Source organism: Nycticebus coucang, chromosome 6 (genome assembly GCF_027406575.1).
Source record: "Nycticebus coucang isolate mNycCou1 chromosome 6, mNycCou1.pri, whole genome shotgun sequence".
NCBI lineage: Eukaryota > Metazoa > Chordata > Mammalia > Primates > Lorisidae > Nycticebus > Nycticebus coucang.
The window spans coordinates 81,344,776-81,368,455 of NC_069785.1; the positions used below are offsets into that span (position 1 = coordinate 81,344,776).

Genomic DNA, 23,680 nt, shown 5'->3' on the forward strand with positions numbered 1-23,680 from the left:
GCAGCTGCTGAATGGCACAGCTGGAGGTTCTGCCAGGGCTAGTCCCACCTTCCCCACCCCACTTTCTCCAGGAAACCCCCACACCTGCTGGGAGGCTTTTCACCGAAGACTGGGAAGTTGGGTGCTCAGCCCAGTTTGATCTCCATCAAAGGATTTGCTTGCTCCCACTCTTGCCAAATGTTCCAAGGACATGGGTGGTGTTTTAGGCTGGAGCTGTGAGCTAGGAAGCCAAAAAGTGGTTGCATATTACCCTTGACCTTAGGGCACCCATGGCCTGAGGCTGGAGAGCAGGAAAGGGCCCAAAGAACAGTGGGAGGCAGGGAACATGCTGTCGTTTCAGCTCTGGCAGGGCTAGGGGAAAGTAGAAAAGTCTCCCAAGAGTGAGAAAAAATGAGTACAGATGGGTCCTTATCTATGAAATGGGAACAGGTGGTGATCCCAGCCCTGCCAGACAAAGCAAGGGTGCCTCCAAGGTCCCTGGAGAAATCTTTTTTACCTGAGCAAAGGCACTCCCCACCCCTGCCTGGACATTCATTGTTCAGACTCTGCTTGGAGGTCGCTGCTCACTGTCCACTCAGGGTCCTGCTGTAGGAGGAAAGTCAGCCCTGGGACTCTGGGGTAGGACACCCACGACTTTCCCAGACCTGACTTCTCTACAGCAGGTGGAGACCAGGCCCAATCTCTTGAGCATCTCAGCTCCCTCACCTCAGTGGTTCAGGCCTGGACAGGGGAAATCCTTGAGGCAGGACCAAAAATCTAAAACAGTGACCATGGAAGGCTTTATAGAGACAATCTTGTCCATCCCATTGTAAATCAGATGGGGAAACTGAGGCCCAGAGAGGGGAGGGGTCTTCCCAGGGTCAATCAGCCATAGTGGTCAGAGCTCAGAGCTCCTGAATATCCAGTGGGAAGGCTAGAGAGTGGCTGGCAGTGCAAGAGCCCTCTCCCCTTAGGAGAGAGGGACAGTTTTTGGATGGAGAGCGGTACCTGGGTCCCCTGACTCTGCCACATGGTGGGCTGCCCATAACCAAGCAGGAGGAGGGATATGAGCGGCCTGGGTATGCTTGGCATCTCTCAGCTGGCCTCTCTGTGGATAATCCCTTGTGGATAGGGGACACTTAAGACAAAACGTTGAGTCCCAGTCCTTAGGGTAGTCCCCATACCCATTTCAAGGTTCAACAGAGGCACAGCCCTCAGGGCAGCAGAGGTCACTGGCACGCATGCTCTGCACCACGTGGCCAATGTGCTAACAGAAGGGTCTGTCCTAGACCTTGTTTTTGTCTCTCATTGTATCCTGAGGCCAGTGTGGCCTCTCCCTCTTCTGTGTCCCCAGGAGTGCCTGGCTCAGGCTTGGCCCTCAGCACTGGTCCTGTATGGAGCAGGGGACCTTCCCAGAGCCACTCCCTGACCAAACTTTGGAGGAGGGGCTGCAGGTTGAGTGCCCTGAGGGAGTGTCTTGGACAGAGTCCTGGGCCTGAGGACTACCTTTTCCTCAGGGCCAAAACAGCTCTCCATCTGCACAATGGCTTCTTTCCCACAGCATTTCCTATAACTGCAGAAAACACCCCCATCTTCCCACCCCCTGCCCTCATGTTTTCCTCCTTCCCAGCTAATTGAGTGACTTCCTCTGCTGTTCAGATGTCTTTATTCCAGACCCCTGAGGATACAGCCCCTGCCTGCTCAGCCACCCCCAGCATAATGGGTGGATTGATAAGACCAGGCCAGGGTTAGGCCAAAAGGAGTCAGGCCAAGAGGAGGCAACAGAGAGGCAGGCAGAGGGATGGGGAAGCAGCAGAAAGAGCAAGACAGGCCCTGGGAAAGCCCGCCCCCAACCTCCATGCTCAACTGACTTGGCTCCAGGCAGCTGTGTACTGGGACTGCCACTGGCTGGACTCTGCACACAGTAGATCCAGCCTGGTTGCCTTTCAGAGTCAGTTTGAGCCAGGATCTGGGTGCCCTGCTGGGGGATAGGAACCACTATTGGGTCCTGGCTGTGTTCTTGGCTATTATTGCAGCCATGATCTCAGTTTAGACATGGGACAGAATGGATGGCTGTGCCTCTGTTGAACCTTGAAACCGGGCATGGGGACTACTCTAAGAACTGGGACTCACTTATTTCTTAAGTGTCCCCTACCCACAGGGGACTAGGGGACTATCAACAGAGAGGCCAGCTGAGAGGTGCCAAGCAAACCTGGGCCGCTCAAATCCCTCCCTTCTGCTTGGTTCTAGACAGCCCCACATGTGGCAGTCAGAGGTCCCTGGCACCACTCTCCTTCACCCCAAAACCAACTCTGAGAGAAAAGACCCTCAAGCTTGCATGCCATTCACTGAGCAACCACCCAGCCCCCCAATTAGTAGCTGTTAGGGCTAACTGAGGTCTTGTTGGTCTCAGGTCCCTGCCCCTGCTGGAACTCAGTTTCCCTGTCTGCAAAAGCACCCTCTCCCTCTGATATACTGTGTGTAGGAACTCCCTGCCCTGCTCCCCAAGGATGACCCATCAGGCTGAGGTCTGCCTGTAGAGGCATCATATTCTTAATTTAATTCATTCTTTTGGCAAGTGCCATGCTCGCACCAGAAACTCACTGGCTTCTAAGTAGGATGCTCAGCTTTCCTGGTTAGAAAGGATAGAGAGAGATGTCTTAAGCATGCACCAGGTGCTAAGTCTTTTAATAATATGTTGATATAGATCTTTTCGATTTTATCTGTGCTTTTTTTTTTTTTTGAGACAGAGTCTTGCTCTGTATCCCAGGCTAGAGGGCAGTGACATCATCTCTGTACATTTTTATATGTACATTTATTCCTTTTTAAGCTTGATGTTATTCTGTGAACATTTCTTTGTGTCATTAAAGACATGTATTTTAGTGGCTGCATAGGAATCTATGATATGGCTCTACAATAATGAACTTGAAGAGTTGCCTTTTGGACATCTGGGTGGTTTCCAGTGACTTTGCTTTCTAAAGATACGTATCTCCACATCTTTCCATACGAGATTGTTTACCATGAGTAACTGTGTACATGTGATTGATGGGTCAAAGGATGTTCATTTTGCAAGCCCTTAATATATTATGCCATTGCCCACAGGTGGGTTGCACAAAGTCATATTCCTCATCACACAGCACCTCCTCAGCAGTGGGCATTGCCTGTTTGCCTGGTTATAGCTTTGCTGCTTCGGCTTCTGACATTTTAGGAAATACCCAGGGAGGCAGGGAAGTGAGTAGGTGAATTCAGATGACTTCAGGAGATGTGGGTCATTGTGAGGACCAGCAGGGAAGAGAAGAATCTTAAAAAGTGGTCAGTGGGGGGTGGTGCCTGTGGCACCAGCCCTGTATACTGGAGGTGGTGGGTTCAAACCCAGCCCCAGCAAAAAAAAAAAAAAAAAAAGTGGTCAGTGGGAATGAGAAGAAATAAACCTGCACAGATTCCTATTCCTGTGGTCCCCAATTCCTGAGTTGAGAACCAGTACCAGACTGTGGCTTATACACAGCAGGAGGTGATCAGCAGCCAGCAAACAAAGTCTCATCTGTGTTTACAGCTGCTCTCCATCATTAGCATCACTGCCGGCACTCTGCCTCCTGTCAGATCAGTGGCAGCATTAGACTTTTAGGAGCAGTAACGCTACTGTTAAACACATGCCAGGGGTCCAGGTTGTGCTCCTTGAGAATCTAACACCTGATTATCTGAGGTGGAGCTGAGCTGGTGATGCTGTATTTGTACCTGCAATACAGATTGTTATTAGCAGAGAGATTTGCCCTGCACAGACACCATATAAATGGCAGACTCATATCTTTACAGTAAGTGACAATTACTGTATAAGTGACAATTAAACTGCATCTGTGGCAGGCTTTATAGTGGCAAGTGAGTTGATATACTTCAATTATACAGTTGCATCTGGTGGCAGGCTTTAATTCAGAATCTAACACTTATTTTTGTATGCACGTGGCCCGCCCATTATTTTATGTATCATTTTCATCTGTGCCTCTTTCCCACACTGCGCACAGTTTTGGGAACCCCACACCTAACCCTACTGAAATTGAGCAAAAAACAAACATCTCTGGAGAGCATCTCTGAAAAGGGGGAAAGACCCAATGCTAAAACAGCAGAAGACTCTAGGACTGCCAACAATATTAAAACCACATTTAGAAGAAAATACCAATAGTCCTACTTAAATTACAGGTTCATTGCAACAGGTGATTCATACTCTTCAAGCCTGCTGTGTACATGTAGCAACCGCCTATCCAACAAAACCATGAAACCTTCAAAACTGCTTTGTCACATGGAGACCAAGCACCTGCATTAAAATACAAGCCTTTGGAGTTTTTCAAAATACAACAATATGAACAGGAAGAACAGAAACAGTTATTGCAGGCCACCACCTCATCAAATGTGTCTGCACTGAGAGCATAATTGTCAGTGGCTAACCACTCTGCTAAAGCTGAAAAGCCCTTTACTGTTGGTGGACAGTTGATCCCACCTGCTGCTGTGGTCATTCACCTTGAACTTTTAGGAGAGGCTGCAGTTCCAAAGGTGGCACACATTCCTCTTTCATCTAGTTCTATAACTTGATGAAATAGAGGATATCGAGGAACAATTGTTAGAGAGGATTAATGAGTCACCATGGCACACAGTCCAGGCTGACAAGTCTACCAACATTAACAAGGCAACATGTTGTTTTTGTGCAATATATTTTCAGGAGGATGTGCAGGAGAATATGGTATGTGCACTTCCGTTGCCAACCAACACCACAGCTGGAGAGCTATTCAAGGCTTTGAATGATTACGTGTCAGGAAGACTGAATCCGTTGTTTTATGTCAGTAAGTGTACAGTAGAGAAGCTGCCATGATTGGCTGTCTCGTTTCACTACTTGGGTCAAGGAGTTCACTTCTGAATGTGAGTCTGTGCACTGTGTCATCTATAGAGAAATGCTGGCTAGCCAAAAAATATCACCTGAACTGAAGAATGTTTTGCAGGATGTGATTGAAATTATCAACCACATTGAAGTACATACCCTTAACTCACACCTGTTAGTGCAGCTCTGTGAGGAGATAGGCACAGAGTGCACACATCTTCTCACACACAGAAGTGAGACAGCTTTCTAAAGGTAGATCACCAGCCGGAGTTTCTGAGTTATGAGAGCCACTTCGGAGATCTCTTTTAGAGGAATGGTCACCACTGGCAGCACATTTCAATGACATAGAATGTGTTGCAAAATGTGCTTGCTTGTGCAGCATGGTTTAACCTGATCACCAAGCTCAATCTGTCACTTCAGGAGAAGTGACAGCTGTGTTCAAGTTGGCAGATAAAATTGCTACATTCAAAGCCAAACTGATTATGAGGGCAACAAGTGAACACTGGGATTTTTGACGTTTCAAATGCCAGAAGAAGAGAAGAAGAAAAAAAAAATGCCAGAAGAGATTTTGAGAGACTGTACCAGGGCCTTTTTCTCCCAGCTGGTTCGTGATCACTTATCTCAACTTTGAAAAGAGTTTGATCATCACCTTCCCAACCACAAAAGACTCCAGAACTGGGAAGGAATGGATCTACTTGGAACTCACTCATGAATAAGCCAGGTTAATCGACTTTGTGCTAGAAGAGGATCAACTGCTTGAGATCGCAAATGAGAATGCAATCTCAAGCAGTTGATCTGCTTTTAAACATACGTAAAAGTATGTTCGAGACAACATCACATCTCCACAGGTTCTGGATTAACATCAAGGTGGAATATCCCTGGTGCCCCATGATCGCATTAATGTACACAGCTATGATTTAATAAAAAAATAAATAAATAAAAAGGTGGAATATCCTGAGATTGCACAAAAGTGCTGAAAAGCCTCTTGCATTTCCAACATCCTGTCTTTGTGAAGCAGGGTTTTCTGCAGTGACAGCAACCCACGCCAGATCACAGAGTATACAGGACATAAGCAACACACTTTCCATATCCCATCATCCCCAGATGCAACCATCTAATTACAGGAAAACAAGCTCGGGGTACCCACTGATTCTGCATTAGGAGAGTTGTATAATTGTTTCGTTACATATTATGTCATAGTAACAGAAGTAAAGTGCACAATAAATATAATGCACTTGAATCATCCTGAAACTGCACTCTCTCCCACCAGCCCATGGGAAAAAAGTGTCTTCCATGAAACCAGTCTCTGGTACCCAAAAGGTTGGGGACTGCCAGCCGGTGGCAACCAGCATCGCTCAGACTCAGCCCCTCTCTGCCCTGCTGCCCCTGCCTGCTTCTCCCCATCTGCTTCTACACTTCTGCAAATCACCTCTGAACTCTGTAGGAAAAGGGCTCTAAATTGTCTGCCACCACCTAGGAAGAGTGCCTTGCTGGGCAGTGCTCCTACACAGTAACATCGAAGGCCTCTGGGCCCTCGTGGGCCTCAGGTGTTCAGCTTTGCAGGGCCTGTGGGGAGGGACCCCTTCTGCATTTGGCACACCTCACCAGGCCTTTAACTCATCCAGAGATAGGGGCTGAGAGAGGGCACAGTGTGAGTGAGGACCCAGAGGAAGGAATGCAGGGGTGTGGAAAGAGTGGGGACGACTGGGAGATGGTCCATCTTCTTTCTGTTCTCAAGTCCAGGAGTGGGCTCGGCAGCTGGCCCCACAGGCTGAGAGGACCTTGAGCAGGGCAGAGCTTTCAGGGATGCAGGTTGGGGTGCACCCTGACACATCCTGCTTGTGAAGCACCTGTTCTGTGGGCTCATCTCACGCTGCACTTGGGCAGTAACCTGCCCTGCCTCATCATCAGGCATTGTGGGAACCCGGATGAGAGTGAGGAGAGAGGAAGGCCTGGGTCCCCTAGAACCACACTCTGTCCAGCCCCACAGGGATTGAGATAGGATAAGGGCCAACTTGTCAGCCAGGCCAGGCTGCTGCTTCAGGAGCTTCCAGCCTGGTGGGAGAGGCAGCCCTGACCATGCCACAACCCTCAGGCTTGGCCACAGAAGTCTTCAGTGAGGAAATGTCGCATGGGCCTTGTAGTGCAGCCAAATGTGGTATGTGGCAAGAGAAGAGCACTCTTCCAGTAGATCCCAGAATGGGCAGAGATGTAGTGGCAGGGGACCAGGGGACCAAGGGACACTGGGCACAGCTCTGGCTGCCTGCAAGGAAGGATGTGTTCTGAGGTTGGGAAAGGTACATGAGCCCCTGGGGGAAATCATGGTGTTGATATTGCCCTGTGGTTAGGGAGAGCCCTTGGAGGCAGGTCAAATTTGGGGTTAGAAAACAAACTCTGGGAGCCCAGGAAACTTGGGGAAAAGACCAGTAACTAGAGGTCAGGGCTCTCAAGGTCACCCAGGTTAAGCCCCTGCACAGGATCTGGGAGGGAGGCTTGCTGGTCCTTTCCAGAAGGGATATGGTATCGGGTCTGTTGTGAAACCAACTTCAAGAGGCCACATGCCCAGTGGGGACAGCGTGGACTGGGCATCACACTATGTGGGTTTGCATCCTTGCTCTGCCGCTCAGCTCTGCCAGCACTCACTCAGCCTCCCCGAGTCCTAGAGCATTGGGTAGGAGGTGATGCTGGCACATGGGTGCTCAGCAGGCAGGAATGATCAGAGCCTCAGGCTGGGCAGGATGGTCCCTTTCCCACCAGGGTCTGTTCTGGTTCGTGGCGGGGCTCAGATAGGCCCTGCTGGTTCAGCTGAATCTGTGGGGAGAAAGGTATGGCCATCTGTTGGCCAGTGGACCTTGCTGCCCTTCCCAAAGGGCGTAGGGTTCTCCAGGGCCACGTCTCCTGTCCCCATCATGAAGCAGCTGGGCTAGGAACAGACTGACCATGCAGACCCACCGACTATCCTTTTCTACCTGTTCTTTTTTCTCTCCTTCCGAGAAGGATGTGAGATGACCTAACAGGTGCATAGGCACCATGAGAGAAAAAAAAAATCAGGAAAAAAGGCAAAACCATATAGCTAAAGGGAAAGGAAAAATTAGTTGAGGAACTCTGTCCAGAAATTCTATCAAGATTCTGAATAGTTTTTCTCTTCTGATTCAGTAAACTTATTTCTTTCTACAAATCTATCCCTTAGAAAGCCTAAGGGATAGAATGAGGGCTGAAAGCTGGAACTCACAGAGTGTCCTTCAGTAGGGGAGTGGCCCAGTAAACTGTGATATGACCAAGACAAAGGAACACTGTGAGTCACACGACACCCACACACCATGACAGGGACTTCTTAATGCTGCAAAAGTGAAAGACGCACTACTTGGCTAATGGCTGTGTTTCATTTGGTCTACATAATATTTTTTTAAACATAAACATGCAGATTTCTGGGAACTCCTGGTCTCCACTCCTGCTGGGCACAGGTCCTACTTTTGGGGGTGAGGAAATGCTCTCTCTGCCCCAGCAGCCCCACCACTCCCTGCTGCCGCCCTGACACCGAACCCAGAACCCATCCTGTTGTCATTGCCCTTGTATTTTAGCTTTTCTTTTTATTTTAATTAATTTTTTTTTTTGAGACGGAGCCTCAAGCTGTTGCCCTCGGTAGAGTGCCATGGCATCACAGCTCACAGCAACCTCCAACTCTTAAATCGCTTAAGCGATTCTCTTACCTCATCCTCCCAAGTAGCTGGGACTACAGGCACCTGCCTCAATGCCCATTTTCTGGTTGTACTTGTCATTGTTGTTTGGCAGGCCTGGGCTGGATTCGAACTCGCCAGCTCTGGTTTATGTGGCTGGCATCTTAGCCACTTGAGCTACAAGCACCAAGCCTTAATTAATTTTTTAATTGACCACCTAAAATTGTATATATCTCTTGTGTACAATACAGTGTTTGAAAATTCATAGAAGCTGTGGAATGGCTAAATGGAGAAAATTAACATATGCACCACTTCATGTAATATATTTGTGTGCTGAGCACAAAAAAAATCTACTCTTAGCAATTTTCTAGGATGCAATACATTTGTCTGGGCTCAGTGGCTCATGCCTGTAATCCTAGCACTCTGGGAGGCTGAGGCAGGAGGATGGCTCAAACCCAGGAGCCCAGGAGTTTGAGGTTGCTGTGAGCTGTGACCCTAGGGCACCCAGGGCAACAGAGACTGTTTCTCTAAAAAGGAAAAAGAAAAGAAAAGTATACAATACATTGTCATTAACTATAATCACCATGTTGCACAATAGATCTGTGGAACTTTGTAGCTTTTGTTATAATAGAGAAACATTGCACTATTCCATGTGCCCATCAGAAGCACGGAGAACAAAGAGCTACCCTGAGCACCACTGTGTTTCAAGGAAAATGAGAGGGAGGCTATTTCTCTGTGGAAAAGAAGACCGTATCTCTGGATTTTACTTGCAAATCCTGGCATGCTTTATTCATTTATTATTTATTATTATGCATTATTTATTATGATACTAATACATTACCCATGTGGTCCCATGGGCATTTGGGGTTTGCTACCCTTGATTAATACATTAATAACATGATTTCCCCACCTTCCCTCCCTTTTTAAAATAAAAAGCAACAGCAGCAACAACAAAACAAAACCTAACTCCTTCACGTATATTTATATAAGGAGGGCCTATTTATTTTTACAGCATAGACTTCTAAATTTTTCCATATTTCTTAGAACAAGTATGCATATTTTTGTTGTTCAAAAAGAGAAGTGCTCACAGGAGACAGCCACCTTTCTGTCTAGCCCCTGGGGGAATCTGTTTGTGGGGGAGGAAAGATAACAGCCCCTGAGCAGTGGTTGCACACCCAGTCCCGGGCATGCTGTATGCGCCACCATACAGGATTCCTGCACCGCTTTGGGAGGTCAACTTTCTTCCTCCTATTCTTTTAAAATCCGCTTTATTGAAGTATAATTTGTTATGTGTTATATATTGTTAAGAGCACAATTCAATAATTTTGGCACATTTATGGAGTTGCACAAATATCATCACAATCCATTTTTAGAATGTTCTTGTCACCTCCAAAACATCCCTTGTGCACATTTTGTGGGCACTCCCCACTCCCACCTCCCACTTGCCATCTTTTCTGCCTTCTCTGGGTACTTCATGTGAAGGGAATCACACAGGGTGTGATGTTTGGCATCTGGCTCCCTTCACTGAACGTGTTTTGAGTTTCATCTCTGTCACAGGCTGTTTCCATGCTCTGTTCCCTTTAGGAGAGGAATAATGTCCATTGTGGGGTGGACACCATGTGGTTTTCATTCACCAGTTCATGGTGATGCTTCTGCTTTTAGCTGTTATAAATAATGCAAGTCTGTGTGGGGACGTGTGTTCATTCCTCTTGAGGAGACAGCTCAGAGTGGCATTGCCAGGTTGTATGGTAAATTCACATTTAACACTTTAAGAAACTGATAACTGTTTTCCAACGTGGCTGTACCTTCTCACATTACCATGTTACCTTCTCACCACCAGCTCCAGTGTCCCCACATCTCCTTCGACCCCTCACACTTGCTGATGATTAGGTTAGATTAGATTAGGTTAGATTAGCAGCTGAGAGGAGAGTGGCATGTCAGATCACCCGGCGGGCAGGGACATAACTGAGGGTTTGAACCCAGGTATGCCTGATGTCCTGTTCCACGTTTGAATTCTAGCAAAATGCAGAGGTCGGGAACTCTGAAGAGGTGCGTCTATCCCAGGATATGAGGCAGGGCTTGGAGAAGCCTGAGGAGTGAGTGGAGGAGGTCATGCCTCCACCCAGGAGCACAGGGCTCCAGCATGGCTTTGTGGTGGGGGTCTCTGTCCTGGGAGGGGTGCCTGCATGGTCTTGGACTCCACCAGTACATAAGATCTTCCCTGGCGCCCTCTCCTGCCCCAGCCTTCATTTCTGCAGACTTCTATGTTGCCCGCCTCATATCTCTCCTTTGGTTTGGACCTGGTTACATGTTCTCATCCCCCACCCCCAGCCCTCCCCAAGAGAGGAATGGGCTCTCCTGTCCAGCCCCAGCACCTTTGCCTCTTTCTGCCAATCTCAGAGTCTGAATGGAACCAAGAATGCCAACAGGGAGGAAGGAATAAGGGTCATCTAGTCCATCTGCCCTGTTCAGAGAGGGACCAGTGACAGGACAGCAGAAGAGGTGGGTCTGGCCAGCAGGTGGCAGTGCAGCCACACTTGTCCTGGCCAGCTCCATTGCCTGCCGAACCCCCAAGGTCATTTTAGAATGACCACTTTAGCTCCAGGGGAAGGAAGCCCCAGGGTGCCCAAAGAGTCCTTCCAAGCTTCCTTTGCAAACAATTTAGAGAACTTGGGAAAGGGAGAAAGGAGAAAAGTATGCACTTATTGAGCACCAACTATATGCTAAGGGTTTTTCATATACAGCATTTCTTTTGGTCCTCATAGCCACCCTGAGAACTGAATCCTCATCTTTTCCTGAGGCAGCAGACCCAGTACGATTACTTGCCCCAACTCTCACATACTAGGTGGTAGGTCTCTGAACCTATCCACTACACATGGAGAAAGCCTTAAAGGCCAGGTGGTACTCTGGCCAGTGTCTGGAGCGTGAGCTGCGCGTCAGATCCACTTGAGTTCTATCCTGACTCTGCGCTTCCCCGATATGTGGCTTTGGGAAAATGACCAAACTTCTCTGAGCTCCAGCCACCCCATCGGTGAAATGGGGCTGTCCACACCCATGCTGTGAACACTAAGCAAGACACCCCGCATGAAAGAGAATCAACAGACTGTTGCTGATGTTGTTTCTTGGGATGGAGACTATTCAGCTGGCTATCAGGGTCTGCTGGGCTTTGGTCTCCTCCAAATCTTTGGGAGGGTCACTACCTTTGATGCCTTGACCTTCTGTTTAGTTAGTTCCATCCCAGTCCATTCACAGGAGGCAGGGAGGCAGAAACCCTGAAGGCAGCTAAAGATCTGACCCAGCTCCACTGCCCAACCTTGGGAGGCAGATTCCAGCTGTGATGAAGCAAGACCAGGTCTAGACCTTCCACCTTTCCTCCATCTTTTCCTCTCCTCTTCCTTACTGGATCTCAAAGCTTTGCTAATCCTTCAAGGCTGAGTTGGACCTCCTCCTGAAGGTAGGCTCCAAGACCATTCCAGTTTTTGGCTTGCCTGCCATCCCCATGGCCCAGGGCCCAAGGCATGGTCAGTACCTGCACGGCTGAGAGTTCTGCCCAGGGTAGGACTGGGATCCCCTGGGGCAGCCCCAGGCTGGCATGATCAGCTGTGGTTCCCCCACAGAGGAGGCCCTGTGGACAACTCGGGCCGATGGGCGAGTACGCCTGCGCAGAGACCCCAGCTGCCCACAGCTTCCCTACACTGTGCATCGGATGTTCTATGACACCTTGGACAAGTACGGGGATCTCAGCGCTCTGGGCTTCAAGCGCCAGGACAAGTGGGAACACATCTCTTACTCCCAGTACTACCTGCTCGCCCGCAGAGCCGCCAAAAGCTTCCTGAAGGTAAGGAGCTCTCCGGCTTTAGCCTTCCCCTCCCCAGCTTAGGGGCCCTACGGGTCTCCTCCCCCACTGCCCACTGGCTGGCTATGAATACCACCCCCATTCATGCAGCTCATGCTACATGCCAGCAAGCCCTTACCCCCATGCCCTGTACCTGACACAAGCTTTTCATTTGCTGTCACACTCAGATGCACTGGGATACCTGGTGTGCTGGGCTGAGGGGATGGGCTTTCTGGGAGGGCCCGGAGGGGCACCAAGGGCTACTGAGTGAGTGACTCTCTCAGCGGATTCTCTGGGTGGGCCCTGGGAGGGAGTGCCCTGCAGGTTAGCAGGGGTACGCAGGGCATGAGAGACCCCTTTCCTGCGCGGCTGACTGGACCTGTCTGCCTTTGCCCTGGAGCTTGGCTTGGAGCGGGCCCACAGCGTGGCCATCCTTGGCTTCAACTCCCCAGAGTGGTTCTTCTCTGCGGTGGGCACCGTGTTTGCAGGGTGAGTGGCTGGGTGGGGGTGGGGATGGGACAGTTGGTGGAGGACAGAGTAGGAGAGGGTTGTGACCTCTTTCTGGAGGTCCCTACCCACTCCCCAGCATCCCACCACTTCCCTGGGGCCTTCTCACATACCTGCCTTTGCCCCACTTCTATCTGGGTGACAGTGCCTAGGAGGCAGGAAGCCCTGCCTGTTGGGGCCATGAGACCTCTGAGGCAGAGTCTGCAGGGGTGGGTCCAGGGGTGAGGGCTGGCCCCTCTGCACCTGTCTTGATGTGAATCCTCTGGGGTCTCCTGCAGTGGCATCGTCACCGGCATCTACACAACCAGCTCCCCTGAGGCCTGCCAGTACATTGCTCATGACTGCCGCGCCAATGTCATCGTCATGGACACGCAGAAGCAGCTGGAAAAGATCTTGAAGGTTTGGGCAAAGCAGGCATGGGATCAGAGATGGCACATCCTCAAAGACCTCCACCTAGCTTGTAGGGGGCCTTTCCACCTCTCCACGCAGTCTCTTGTCCTTCCCAGCAGCAACCCCTGCCCCCCCACACACAAGCACATAGGGCTGTGGTATCAACCTGTCTGACAGGGCAGGGGGACTCAGCCTCCCCTCCTGGACCTGAGGGTGGGACAAGTGGTCTCCAACCTTCAAGGACTGTGGAATCTTGATCCCCAGAGGGGCCAGAGCAGGTGCCTTCTCTGGTCTGTAGTGGAGAAGTCTCCTTTAGACTGAAAGACAAAAGCAAGTCACACCAGAACCCCTGGGGCAGACCCTGGTTGCAGCCTGGACCCCTGAGGCAGAATCTCTCAGAGGGCATACCCCAAATCAGAGTAAGTTTTACAACAGCTCCCTTGGATGAGTCTGTGAGCACACAGCCAAGAAAAAGAATCCCTGGGAAAACCTCAGAACTGCTCAGGCTAGAGGCACAAAGGTGCCATGTCAGGGTCTAACCTGGGATGGGGTGTGAGGAAGGGTTGGACACATGGGTTCTGAGGCTGGACTTTCAGAGCTCAGATTCTGCGTAGCCTGGGGCTGGGAGAAAGTTGGCAACCTAACTTTCACAGTAGTCACCTCAAGGGACTGTGATGAGGGTAATTCTTGGCACAGTGCCTGGCCCTTGGTCGGCACTTGCATGAATTTTCCAAGGCTGCTGTAACAGAGTACTGCCAGCCGCGTGGTTCCTGGTGGTGGGTGGCAGTCTTTATGTCCCTTGGCCTGCAGACACATCACCCAGATCTCTGCCTTCATCTTCACTCAGTGTCCCCCGTATGTTTCCATTGTCTTCTCTGCCATGTCTCTGTAACCAAATGTCTCCTTTTTACAAGGACTCTCAACATAATGGATCAGGGCCCACACTAATGAGTTCATTTTAACTTGGTTACCTCTGTGAAGACTCTGTGTCCAAATAAGATCACATTCCAAGGTACCGGGGTTGGGACTTGGGGTGGCACAATTCATCCCATAGCAGTACCACATAAATGCTTTTAAACTGTTAGGTTGGTAAAAGTCTTGAATTGCAAGAGAAGAAAGAAAGGGGTTCTTTGTAAAACTGAGGGAACTTGGGGGAGTTTGAGGGACTGGCAAAGGCATCTCTCCAACACCTGCCCTCTCCATGTGACATGAGGAAACAGACCCAGGGTGGACAAGGAGGGTCCAAGGAGGCAGCACCACAGCTTGGCGGCAATAACAGTTGCAGATGCTGCTCACAGGGGCCCGACCCCACCTCACTTCCTGTATCTCTCAGCAGCCCGAGGCCAAGGGCCAGAGAATGGACGTGTGGCTCACTTGAACCCCGTCCTTTGCAGGGCCGGTAGACAGACTCCAGCTCACGCTCTTTGTACTGCAGGTCCTTATGGGGAGCCTGAGGACATTTGTGAGCATGGGTTACATCTCTCCATGGGACATCACACACAGAGAACATAGGAGTGCAGGGTCTACTCTGAACACCCCCCTACAACCGCTAAGCCAGACCATGCCCCCTCCTCCACAGGGAGGGGCTCAGTGTGCCCTGGCAGGACAGGAAGGAAGTGGACAACCTTATAGCCCTTGGAGCTCAGAACCACTGTGGGAGAGGGGTGGAGGCACACCCCAGCCCCCAATCCTTCACCTCACATAGGGCCTGAGCTTAGTTTCATGCTCAGCTGTCACATCTTGAAATTCTCAAAAAGATGTCGGCAAGGGACCCCATATCTCCATTTTGCACTTGGCCCGTTCCAGCCTCTGATTCCAGGCATTTTGGAGGGTTTCTCTAATCCATGTGACACCCTCTTTTATGCCATTTTCGGGTTACTTTGTTGTTTTTTTTTTTTTTTATTAAATCATAGCTGTGTACATTGATATGATCATGGGGCATCATACATTAGCTTCATAAACCGTTTGACACATTTTCATCACACTGGTTGACATAGCCTTCCTGGCATTTTTTTAGTTATTGTGCTAAGACATTTACAGTCTACATTTACTAAGTTTCACATATATCTTTGTCAGATGCACCGCAGGTGTGATCCCGCCTGTCCCCCTCCCTCTACCCCCCTCCCCCCTCTTTCCCCCCTCCCCCTATTCTTAGGTTGTAACTGGGTTATAGTTTTCATGTGAAAGCCCTAAATTAGTTTCATAGTAAGGGTGAGTACGTCGGATTACTTTGAAAGCCTTCTCTTTCACCGGCATTTTGGGCCGATGCTGTCTTCCTATGAGAGTGTATCAAATGGGCTCATTTTACCAACGAGGGGCAGTCTTGCCTCCTTATGGGGCCCTTTTCTCTCTTGGCTCCTTTTGAATCCCATGTTTTCAGCATCTGTCATTATGAATGTCTGCATTCTGACTTGGACAAATGCTCCAGACTGGGAAAGGACAGGAGGGTGCAGATCTTGCAACCTCCAGTGAACTGCTTGGAGAGGCCTAGGAGAGCCTGAGCCAGCCTTAGTAGGGATGTCCCCTTGCTGGCTTTCCCCGGGCACCCGGTACTTGGTGTGGCCCTGATTTCTTCAGGTTTGGAGGCTTTATAGATCCCAGTGGCCTCAGAGGCAAATGGGTCATTGGGCCCCCTCCAGAAGCCCCAGCCAAAGCCCAGGGCCTTGATAGGTTAAGATTTTCATGACAGACAAGCTGGTAAGGGCCTGAGCTGCCCAGTTCCTGGTGGTGAGCCCTTCTCCTCAGCCTTCCTTGAAGTTAGATGGTCCCCAGTAGTCTTGCTCATATCAGAATCTGGGATGAGGATCACTAGGAAACCTGGAAGTCCTCCCAGTAAACTTTGCCAGGCCCTTCAGGGAGGTCCCTGCATAGGCTGTTGATCTAATCCAAATTTCAACCCATCCTCATTTTGAGGCTAAAGAAACTGAGGCCCAGAGTTTGGAAATGACCTCCCTAGGTCATTATTTTAGATAAAATTTGTGTTATATAAATTTTCAAAACAAAAATGAAGAGAATCCTTATATGCTTCCTATCTATCATCAGATTCATTAACTATCAGTGTGTTTGCATCACACTTGCTTCTTCCATTTACCTGTTTGCTGAAGTACTTGAAGGCAAAATCTCTGAAATAATGTCATTTTATTGTCTGAATACTTCAATGTTCATCTCTAAAAAACTGTGAAATCTTCCTCAAAGAATCTCTGTAACTTTATCACATGTAGCACAAATGAAAGAATTCTTTCATATCATCTCGTGTACACACAATGGCATTTTTCCAATTTTTTATTTTTTTTTTAAAGAAGAACAAGAGAAATTTAGAGCACTTTCAAAGAGAGTTAGAAATGGGTCCCTCTTATGAAGGAGAAAAGGTGAGAGAGACCTCATTTTTCCAATTTTTTAATTGTGGTAAAATATATGTAACATAAAATTTACCTTTTAACTATTTATTTATTTATTTACTTATTTATTTTTTGGAGACATAGTCTCACTGTGTTGCCTAGGCTAGAGTGCCATGATGTTATAGTTTACAACAATTTCAAACTCCTGAGCTCAATACATCCTCCTGCCTCAGCCTCCCAAGTAGCTGGGACTGTAGGTGTCTGCCACAACACCCAGCTAGTGTTTCTATTTTAGTAGAGACGGGTTCTCACTCTTGTTCAGGCTGGTCTCAAACTTCAGAGCTGAAGCAATACAACTGCCTCAGCCTCCTAGAGTGCTAGGATTACAAGCGTGAGCCAGTGCGCCTAGCGCTTAATCATTTTTAAGGGCACAGTGGGGTTAAGAGCACTCACATTGTTGTACAACCATCACCATGATCTATCTCCAGAACTCTTCTCATCTCACAAAACTGAAACTCTGTCTGTACTTGTTAAACAAGAACTCCTCATTCCCTCCTGGCAACCACCATTCTACTTTCTAAAAAAGTATTCAGGATGTGAGCCCAGCACCCAGTGTCTAACAAGCCCTCTAGTGACTCTGATGCACATTCTGGTATGACAGCCTCCCCCACAGACTCTGCAGAAACTAGGTCAGCGGTCTTGAACCAGTTCTCATGTTCGAGATTTATCTGCTGCTTCTTGCTGTCGTTGAGCTTGTTCCTCTAACCTCTGTGTTTTCCTGTTAGATCTAAAGGTTTGATAGATTTCAGAATAAAGTTTTTGGGAGAAAAAGGACCTCTTCCTAAGCACACAGGACCTTTTCCTAAGTGGTCCTGTGTGCTTCATGGCACAGGGCTGACAGAGGCTCATGATGGCAGGGAGTAACACTCTCTGTGGTGACAGTGGACTCAACAGTGGACTCAGATGGTGCTCACCTGCTCCTCCACTGTCACCTTCCCTGTTGGCTTTTTCCTCATGGTTTCAACATTTATTGATGATCTTTGTCTGAATTAGTTATTTTATGAGGGATGGGAAAATGTTGGTTTTCTAATTCAGTGGCTAGAATTCTTCTTCAAAGGGAAAATTTTCCCTTATTATCTGGGGCTCTTTGGTACCTATTTGTAGGGAGCAGGTATGATAGAATAATGGTCAATTTTGGTGAATGTTCCATGTATATTTTTTTAAAATGTGCATTCTGCCGTTGTCGAGCAAAATGTTTTATAGATGTTAATTATGTCAAGTTTGTTGGTAGTTCTATAATGTTGTTTAAATCTTCCATATCTCTACTGGATCTTCAGTCTACTCATTCTATCAAATACTGAGAAAAAAGGGTGTTAAAATCTCCAATTATTATTTTGCACTTATCAATTTTTTTATTGCAGTTCTATCCATTTTTGCTTCATATATTTTAAATCATTAGGCATATACATATTTAAATTATTATGTTATCTTGATGAATTAATCCTTTATCATTATGAAGTATCCCTCTTTATTCCTGGTAAAAGTTATTGTTCCAAGTAAGAGTTATTGTTCCATTGCCTCAAATTATTATAGTCATTCCAGACTTCTTATGATTAATATTTGCATGTATATATTTTGTATTCTTTTACTTTTAACTTGTGTCTTTACAGTGAGTTTGTGACAGACAGCATATAGCTACATCTTGCCATTTATCCAATCTGACAAAATTGTCTATAAGTCCACCATTTGATTATTTGTTTCCCACTTGTCTCATCAGTTCTCAATTCCTTTTCTTCTTCTTCTAGACTTCTTTGGGTTGAGTTTTGTTTCGTTTTGGTAGTGCATTTAATTCTCACAGGCTTATTAGCTATCCTTTGTTACTATATCGGTGTTTGCCTTAGACTTTACTGTTTGCATATTTAACTTATCGCAATCGCTCTCAACTATCAGACCACTTCACATGAAATGTGGAGCAGTACACGTCCTTCCCCTCCCATCCTTTGGTCATTCCAGAAAAAGAGTTCCAAAGTTGCTTTGAAGGGCGGACAAGGTGCTGACTTCGGTACATAGCTTCCCTAGGGGAGTACTTCAAAGATAACCGTAATGTTACTCAGCAATGAGAGATATGGCACTTATTCTAGAATAATTCTAGAATGAATTTGTTAGAGTGGCATGGTGGGTGGCTCAAGATAGTCACCAAAATAATTGTAAAGTTTTTAGCAAAATGTATTGACAACTTGCACAGCAAGTTGGGCCCCAGCCTAGTGACTGCAGGCTCCATGAGAAGTGCAGTTTGAGTTTTATACACAACTTTGAGGAGTATCAGCTGCTTCTTGGATTCTCCCAGGGTCTTAATTAACTCTGGTCTCAAAACAACCCACCTGCAAGGTCTCAGTCAGACGATATACTCTCTATTATATGGTCCCACAAATTCTACCACCTCAGTTTCCTAAGTTCTTATCTTCGTAACCTCAACTCAGTGTGACAATCAAGTTGTCTTCTCTTTCTCTTTGCCATAGCCTGAATCTCCTGCAGGGAGAAGCCTGGGGCACTCAGAGGTTTATCCAATTCACCTGCCCTCTCTCAGGATGGCAGTCCTGTAGTCTGAAATCGATTGTTTTGTAAGTTTTGTCCAGTCTCCTAGCTTTACAGTGGAAGGATAGTGTTACTTCCTTGTGCCCAGAATGAAAAGTCTCAGCAATATGTATTTTAACAAAAAATTGCAAGTTCACTCTGATATTTGATTCAAGTGATACATTGTGGGGGTTTTTGATTTATTTGATTTCTTCTTGCATTTCTTTTATCTTACCATAAAACTTAATTCATAGTAATATTAACCTAATCCTATAATACACATCAAGTAATTTTAAAATAGTAATGCAGTAATCTCCCCATAATCCAGCACCCATAGGGATTGGTAGATTCTAAATAAATGTAGTTTCTGGTTACTTGAGAGTTGCTAAGAAAAATAAGCTTGGCTTGGTGCCCATAGCACAGTGCTTACAGCATCAGCCACATACACCAAGGCTGGAGGGTTTGAACCCAGCCCGGGCTAACTAAACAACAATGACAACTGCAACAAAAAATATCTGGGCATTGTGGCGGGCACCTGTAGTCCCAGCTGCTTGGGAGGCTGAGGCAAGAGAATCACTTAAACCCAAGAGTTTGAGGTTGCTGTGAGCTGTGACGCTACAGCACTCTACTGAGGGCGACATAGTGAGACTCTGTCTCAAAAAAAAAAATAGGCTTAACTAACTGAGAAAAAAGGGTGTTAAAATCTCCAATTATTATTATCCCATACTACACCACACCACACCATAAACACTGTATTGACTTGATATTAATATTGAAATACACTAATCAAAAGAAAATTAAGACAAAGACAGACTTCGCTTACTATAACACAGTTTCACTGGTGTTACAAAACAACTTTGTAAACAGTGTACAATTTTAGTTTAATGGCAAGCAATGCACTTTTCAATTTCACTACTATGTATTTTAGGTTCAGGTAATGCACATTAACACTTAAAACTGTTACAGTAGGACAAGTGGGAGCTGCAGGAGTGATGCACCAAGCACCACACTTAACTCTGGGTCACCTGCCAGGTGCTTGGGTTCCGGATGACAGGGAGTTATAACAATAAGACTACTGAATAAAGTTTGGAATTCCTTTTTGCCCCTTGAGTATGTGTCACTAATAAAAAGGAATCAAAGTGCACCCCTATAAAATCCCTTGATGTAATTCTTTTTGTGTTTGTGTAACACCAATTGGATATACAATCTAATTTATTTCCTTCGGATTATTTTCATGTTTTAAAATTTTTTCTTTCTCTTTTTCATATAACTTTATGTTTCAAATGATTATAACCTATACATGAGTCCAAAGTCAAAATTACATGATATACTCAAGGAATTTTTGCTTCCATCCCTTTCTTCTTACCTTTATTCCCTTTCTCTGCCTACAGATGCTCAATGTAATCATTTTTCAGGGTTCTTTTTTTAAATATAAATAAATACGTGCTTCCATATATACACGATTTACCTATATTTACCTATATTCACACTGTATCCCCTTCTTACACAAAGCCAGCATACTGTACACATACTTTGCACATTCCTTTTTCCACTACTGTTATATTCTAAGAAACCACTCACTCTATACTTGTATGTAGAACTCTGTACATGTCTGCAGTGACGTGGTATTAGTACTACTCTGCTGTGTGGATGGATCATACATAGTTTGTTCAGTAGTTTTCCTTTAGCAGAAACTCATTCCTTGCCCCTTTCCTATCCCCACCTCTATTGCTCCCGTCTTCTCATGAAGGAGGTTAATTGTCCTGCTAGGGTCAAAGGTCAGAGGTGCAGACTCCAGAACCCTTTACCACAAATGGGATTCTTTTTAGGAGGTGACATTTTTCTTGCTGAAACGAATTCATTTTTCCCACCAATGCAGATCTGGAAGCAGTTGCCACATCTAAAGGCAGTAGTGATGTATAAAGAGCCTCCCCCAGAGAACACAGCCAACGTGTACACGGTATGATCACTGGACCCTGGGCACTAGGTGGGGCCTGTCTGGGCCCACCCCATTGAGCTAAGCAGCTCACTGTCCCTCACCTGGCTACAGATGGAGGAATTCATGGAGCTGGGGAATGAAGTGCCGGAGGAGACCCTGGACGCCATCATTGATGACCAGCAGCCCAACCAGTGCTGTGTGCTGGTGTATACGTCAGGCACCACCGGACCCCCCAAGGGGGTGATGCTCAGCCAAGACAATGTAGGACAGAGGCCCAGGGTGGGGGCGGCTATGGGTGGATCTGGGCCATGGTCCTTCCCCCTCAGCCCCTCGACTCAGGGAGCTGAGATAAGCAGAGCAGCCCATCAGTCTTTGGTCCAGACTGAGCCATCAAAAGGGAAGGGTGAGGAGAGAGCAGGCCTATCCTGGGGATTCCCAGGGCCTGAACAGACACCAGGGATGGTACTCACTCACTCTGGACATCCCCAAAGAAAAACCACAAGTGACCAGGGTGATGGCAGTTGTGAATACTGCCAGAATTGGCTTGTGGACGCTGCTTACATGTCCTCCAGATCACGTGGACAGCACGGTACGGCAGCCAGGCCGGCGACATCCAGCCAGCAGAAGTGCAGCAGGAGGTGGTAGTCAGCTACCTGCCCCTCAGCCACATTGCTGCTCAGATCTACGACTTGTGGACTGGCATCCAGTGGGGGGCCCAGGTCTGCTTTGCTGAGCCTGATGCCCTAAAGGTCAGTCTACCTCTCTGCTGTGTGGCTGGCGCAGTGCAAGGGCTCTATGTGTACCCATCCCAAGCGTGCACCCACGTCTGTAGACCCTACTTGTGCAGCCATGTGTGTGCTGGTTTTCTATGCATTTATCAGTCAGAATTCTGCCAGGTGCCATTTGTCCAGCGACTCAAATGACCAAACAAGAAGGGAAACTGTTGGCGTAACATAAAGTCAAGTCTGAGTGGTTTGCTGGGTTTGCAGCATCCTCAGAGTAGGAACACAAGATGGTTAGGTGGCCACAGCCCCTCCCTGCATTCCAGTCTCATAGACTATACATATTCTTTGGGTCCTTATTTTAACTGGAAGAAAAACTTTCCAAGAAACCCCCCAGTGATCTTCCTCCACCCTGTATCTCAGTGGCCCAAGCAATGTCACTTGTCTATTCCTAAACGAAATGCTGCTTAGTGGAATGGAATGGTCATATTTGATTTAGACTAATAATGAAGAGTCACCATGCCTAGGGCTGGGAAGGGACAGAGGGCTCTGAAGCATCAGGCACCTGATAGCTGACCGCCAGCCACCAGGGCTCTGTTAGTAAAGAAGAGTGAGGCAGTGGCCGTTGAGCAGACAGCATGTGGTGCCCATCTCACGCACGTGTGTGAGTGTGTGTACACACCTGTGCCTGTGTGCACACCAACTCTGGGATCTCAGGAACGGCCCTGACCAGCAGGCCTGCCTCTCCCGGCACTCGCAGGGGACCCTGGTGAACACTCTGCGAGAGGTGGAGCCCACATCCCACATGGGGGTGCCACGGGTGTGGGAGAAGATCATGGAGCGAATCCAGGAGGTGGCAGCTCAGTCTGGCTTCATCCGGCGCAAGATGCTGCTGTGGGCCATGTCAGTGACCTTGGAGCAGAACCTCACCTGCCCCGGCAGGTACGGGGTAGGGGTGACCCAGGGCCACACACTGGGGGGGCAGCAGGGCTGGGTCTTGCCCTGTACACACTACCAATCTGACAGGCCAGGCTTGTCACTGCTCCAGGGACCTGTCAGTTACAGGGAGCCCAGTGCAGAGGCCCCATCAGTGCCCAGGCTTGCTCTCCTCTCCTCCTCCCGGACCCTGCTGAAGACAGTCACTCCATCTTTGGGCTCTGACTGGCAGAACTGTATGCTTCCTCTGAGGTGGAATTCACCTCTAAGGGCAGGTCCTGCCACAGTCTTCTGAGGTCTCCTGACTTCAGTGAGTATCAAGGACCAGCTAGGGGATGGGACCGAGCCTCCCCAGCCTCTCTAGCATCCCACTTACGTACCTCCCCATACCCTTCTGACAGCTTTTCAAGCTCCCCCGTAGTGCTGGGGGAGGGTCAGTGACACAAATCTGGCCTGGTTTCAATTTAGAAGTTGCCTCCATTCCCAGTGTGTCTGTAAAACAGTATGTTTCTTGAGAGGTGTACACATCTGTGCACCCACAGTGTCGTTTGCACAGATGTGAAAGGTGAATATGCATGAACAAAACATTTGTGGGCTTCAGTGGGATCATACAGGGTGGACATAAAGTTCATGTGCAATTTAAATCCGTTTACTAGTAATTAGAGTGCAGGTGCGTAGGTAACAACACAGACACATACCAGTTTGCACATGCAGTCACACATATGTTCAGAGACTTGAAGCATACATTCAGACACACATGTGTAAACATGTACAGGGTGGACATAAAGTTTGTGTGCAATTTAAATATTGCAACCACAAACTCTTAGCCTCCCAAGTAGCTGGGACTACAGGTGCCCCCCACAATGCCCAGCTATTTTTTAGAGACAGGATCTCACTCTTGCTCAGGCTGGACTCA

At 47.8% G+C, this 23,680-nt stretch overlaps 1 protein-coding gene across 6 annotated transcripts in view; it reads left to right on the top strand.

Annotated features, from left to right (window-relative positions):
* The window catches only part of ACSBG1 (acyl-CoA synthetase bubblegum family member 1), a 55,904-nt gene that overhangs the window by 22,693 nt on the left and 9,531 nt on the right, over positions 1 to 23,680 (top strand). For 4 of the 6 annotated variants that reach the window (XM_053593417.1, XM_053593415.1, XM_053593420.1 and 1 more), the window contains 7 exons: positions 12,141 to 12,361; positions 12,759 to 12,847; positions 13,144 to 13,264; positions 21,047 to 21,127; positions 21,218 to 21,367; positions 21,679 to 21,855; positions 22,565 to 22,770. In XM_053593417.1, coding sequence (XP_053449392.1) covers positions 12,141 to 12,361; positions 12,759 to 12,847; positions 13,144 to 13,264; positions 21,047 to 21,127; positions 21,218 to 21,367; positions 21,679 to 21,855; positions 22,565 to 22,770 — 1,045 coding nt within the window. The remainder of the gene's footprint in view (positions 1 to 12,140; positions 12,362 to 12,758; positions 12,848 to 13,143; positions 13,265 to 21,046; positions 21,128 to 21,217; positions 21,368 to 21,678; positions 21,856 to 22,564; positions 22,771 to 23,680) is intronic. The other 2 variants (XM_053593418.1, XM_053593416.1) reach the window with 1 other exon arrangement.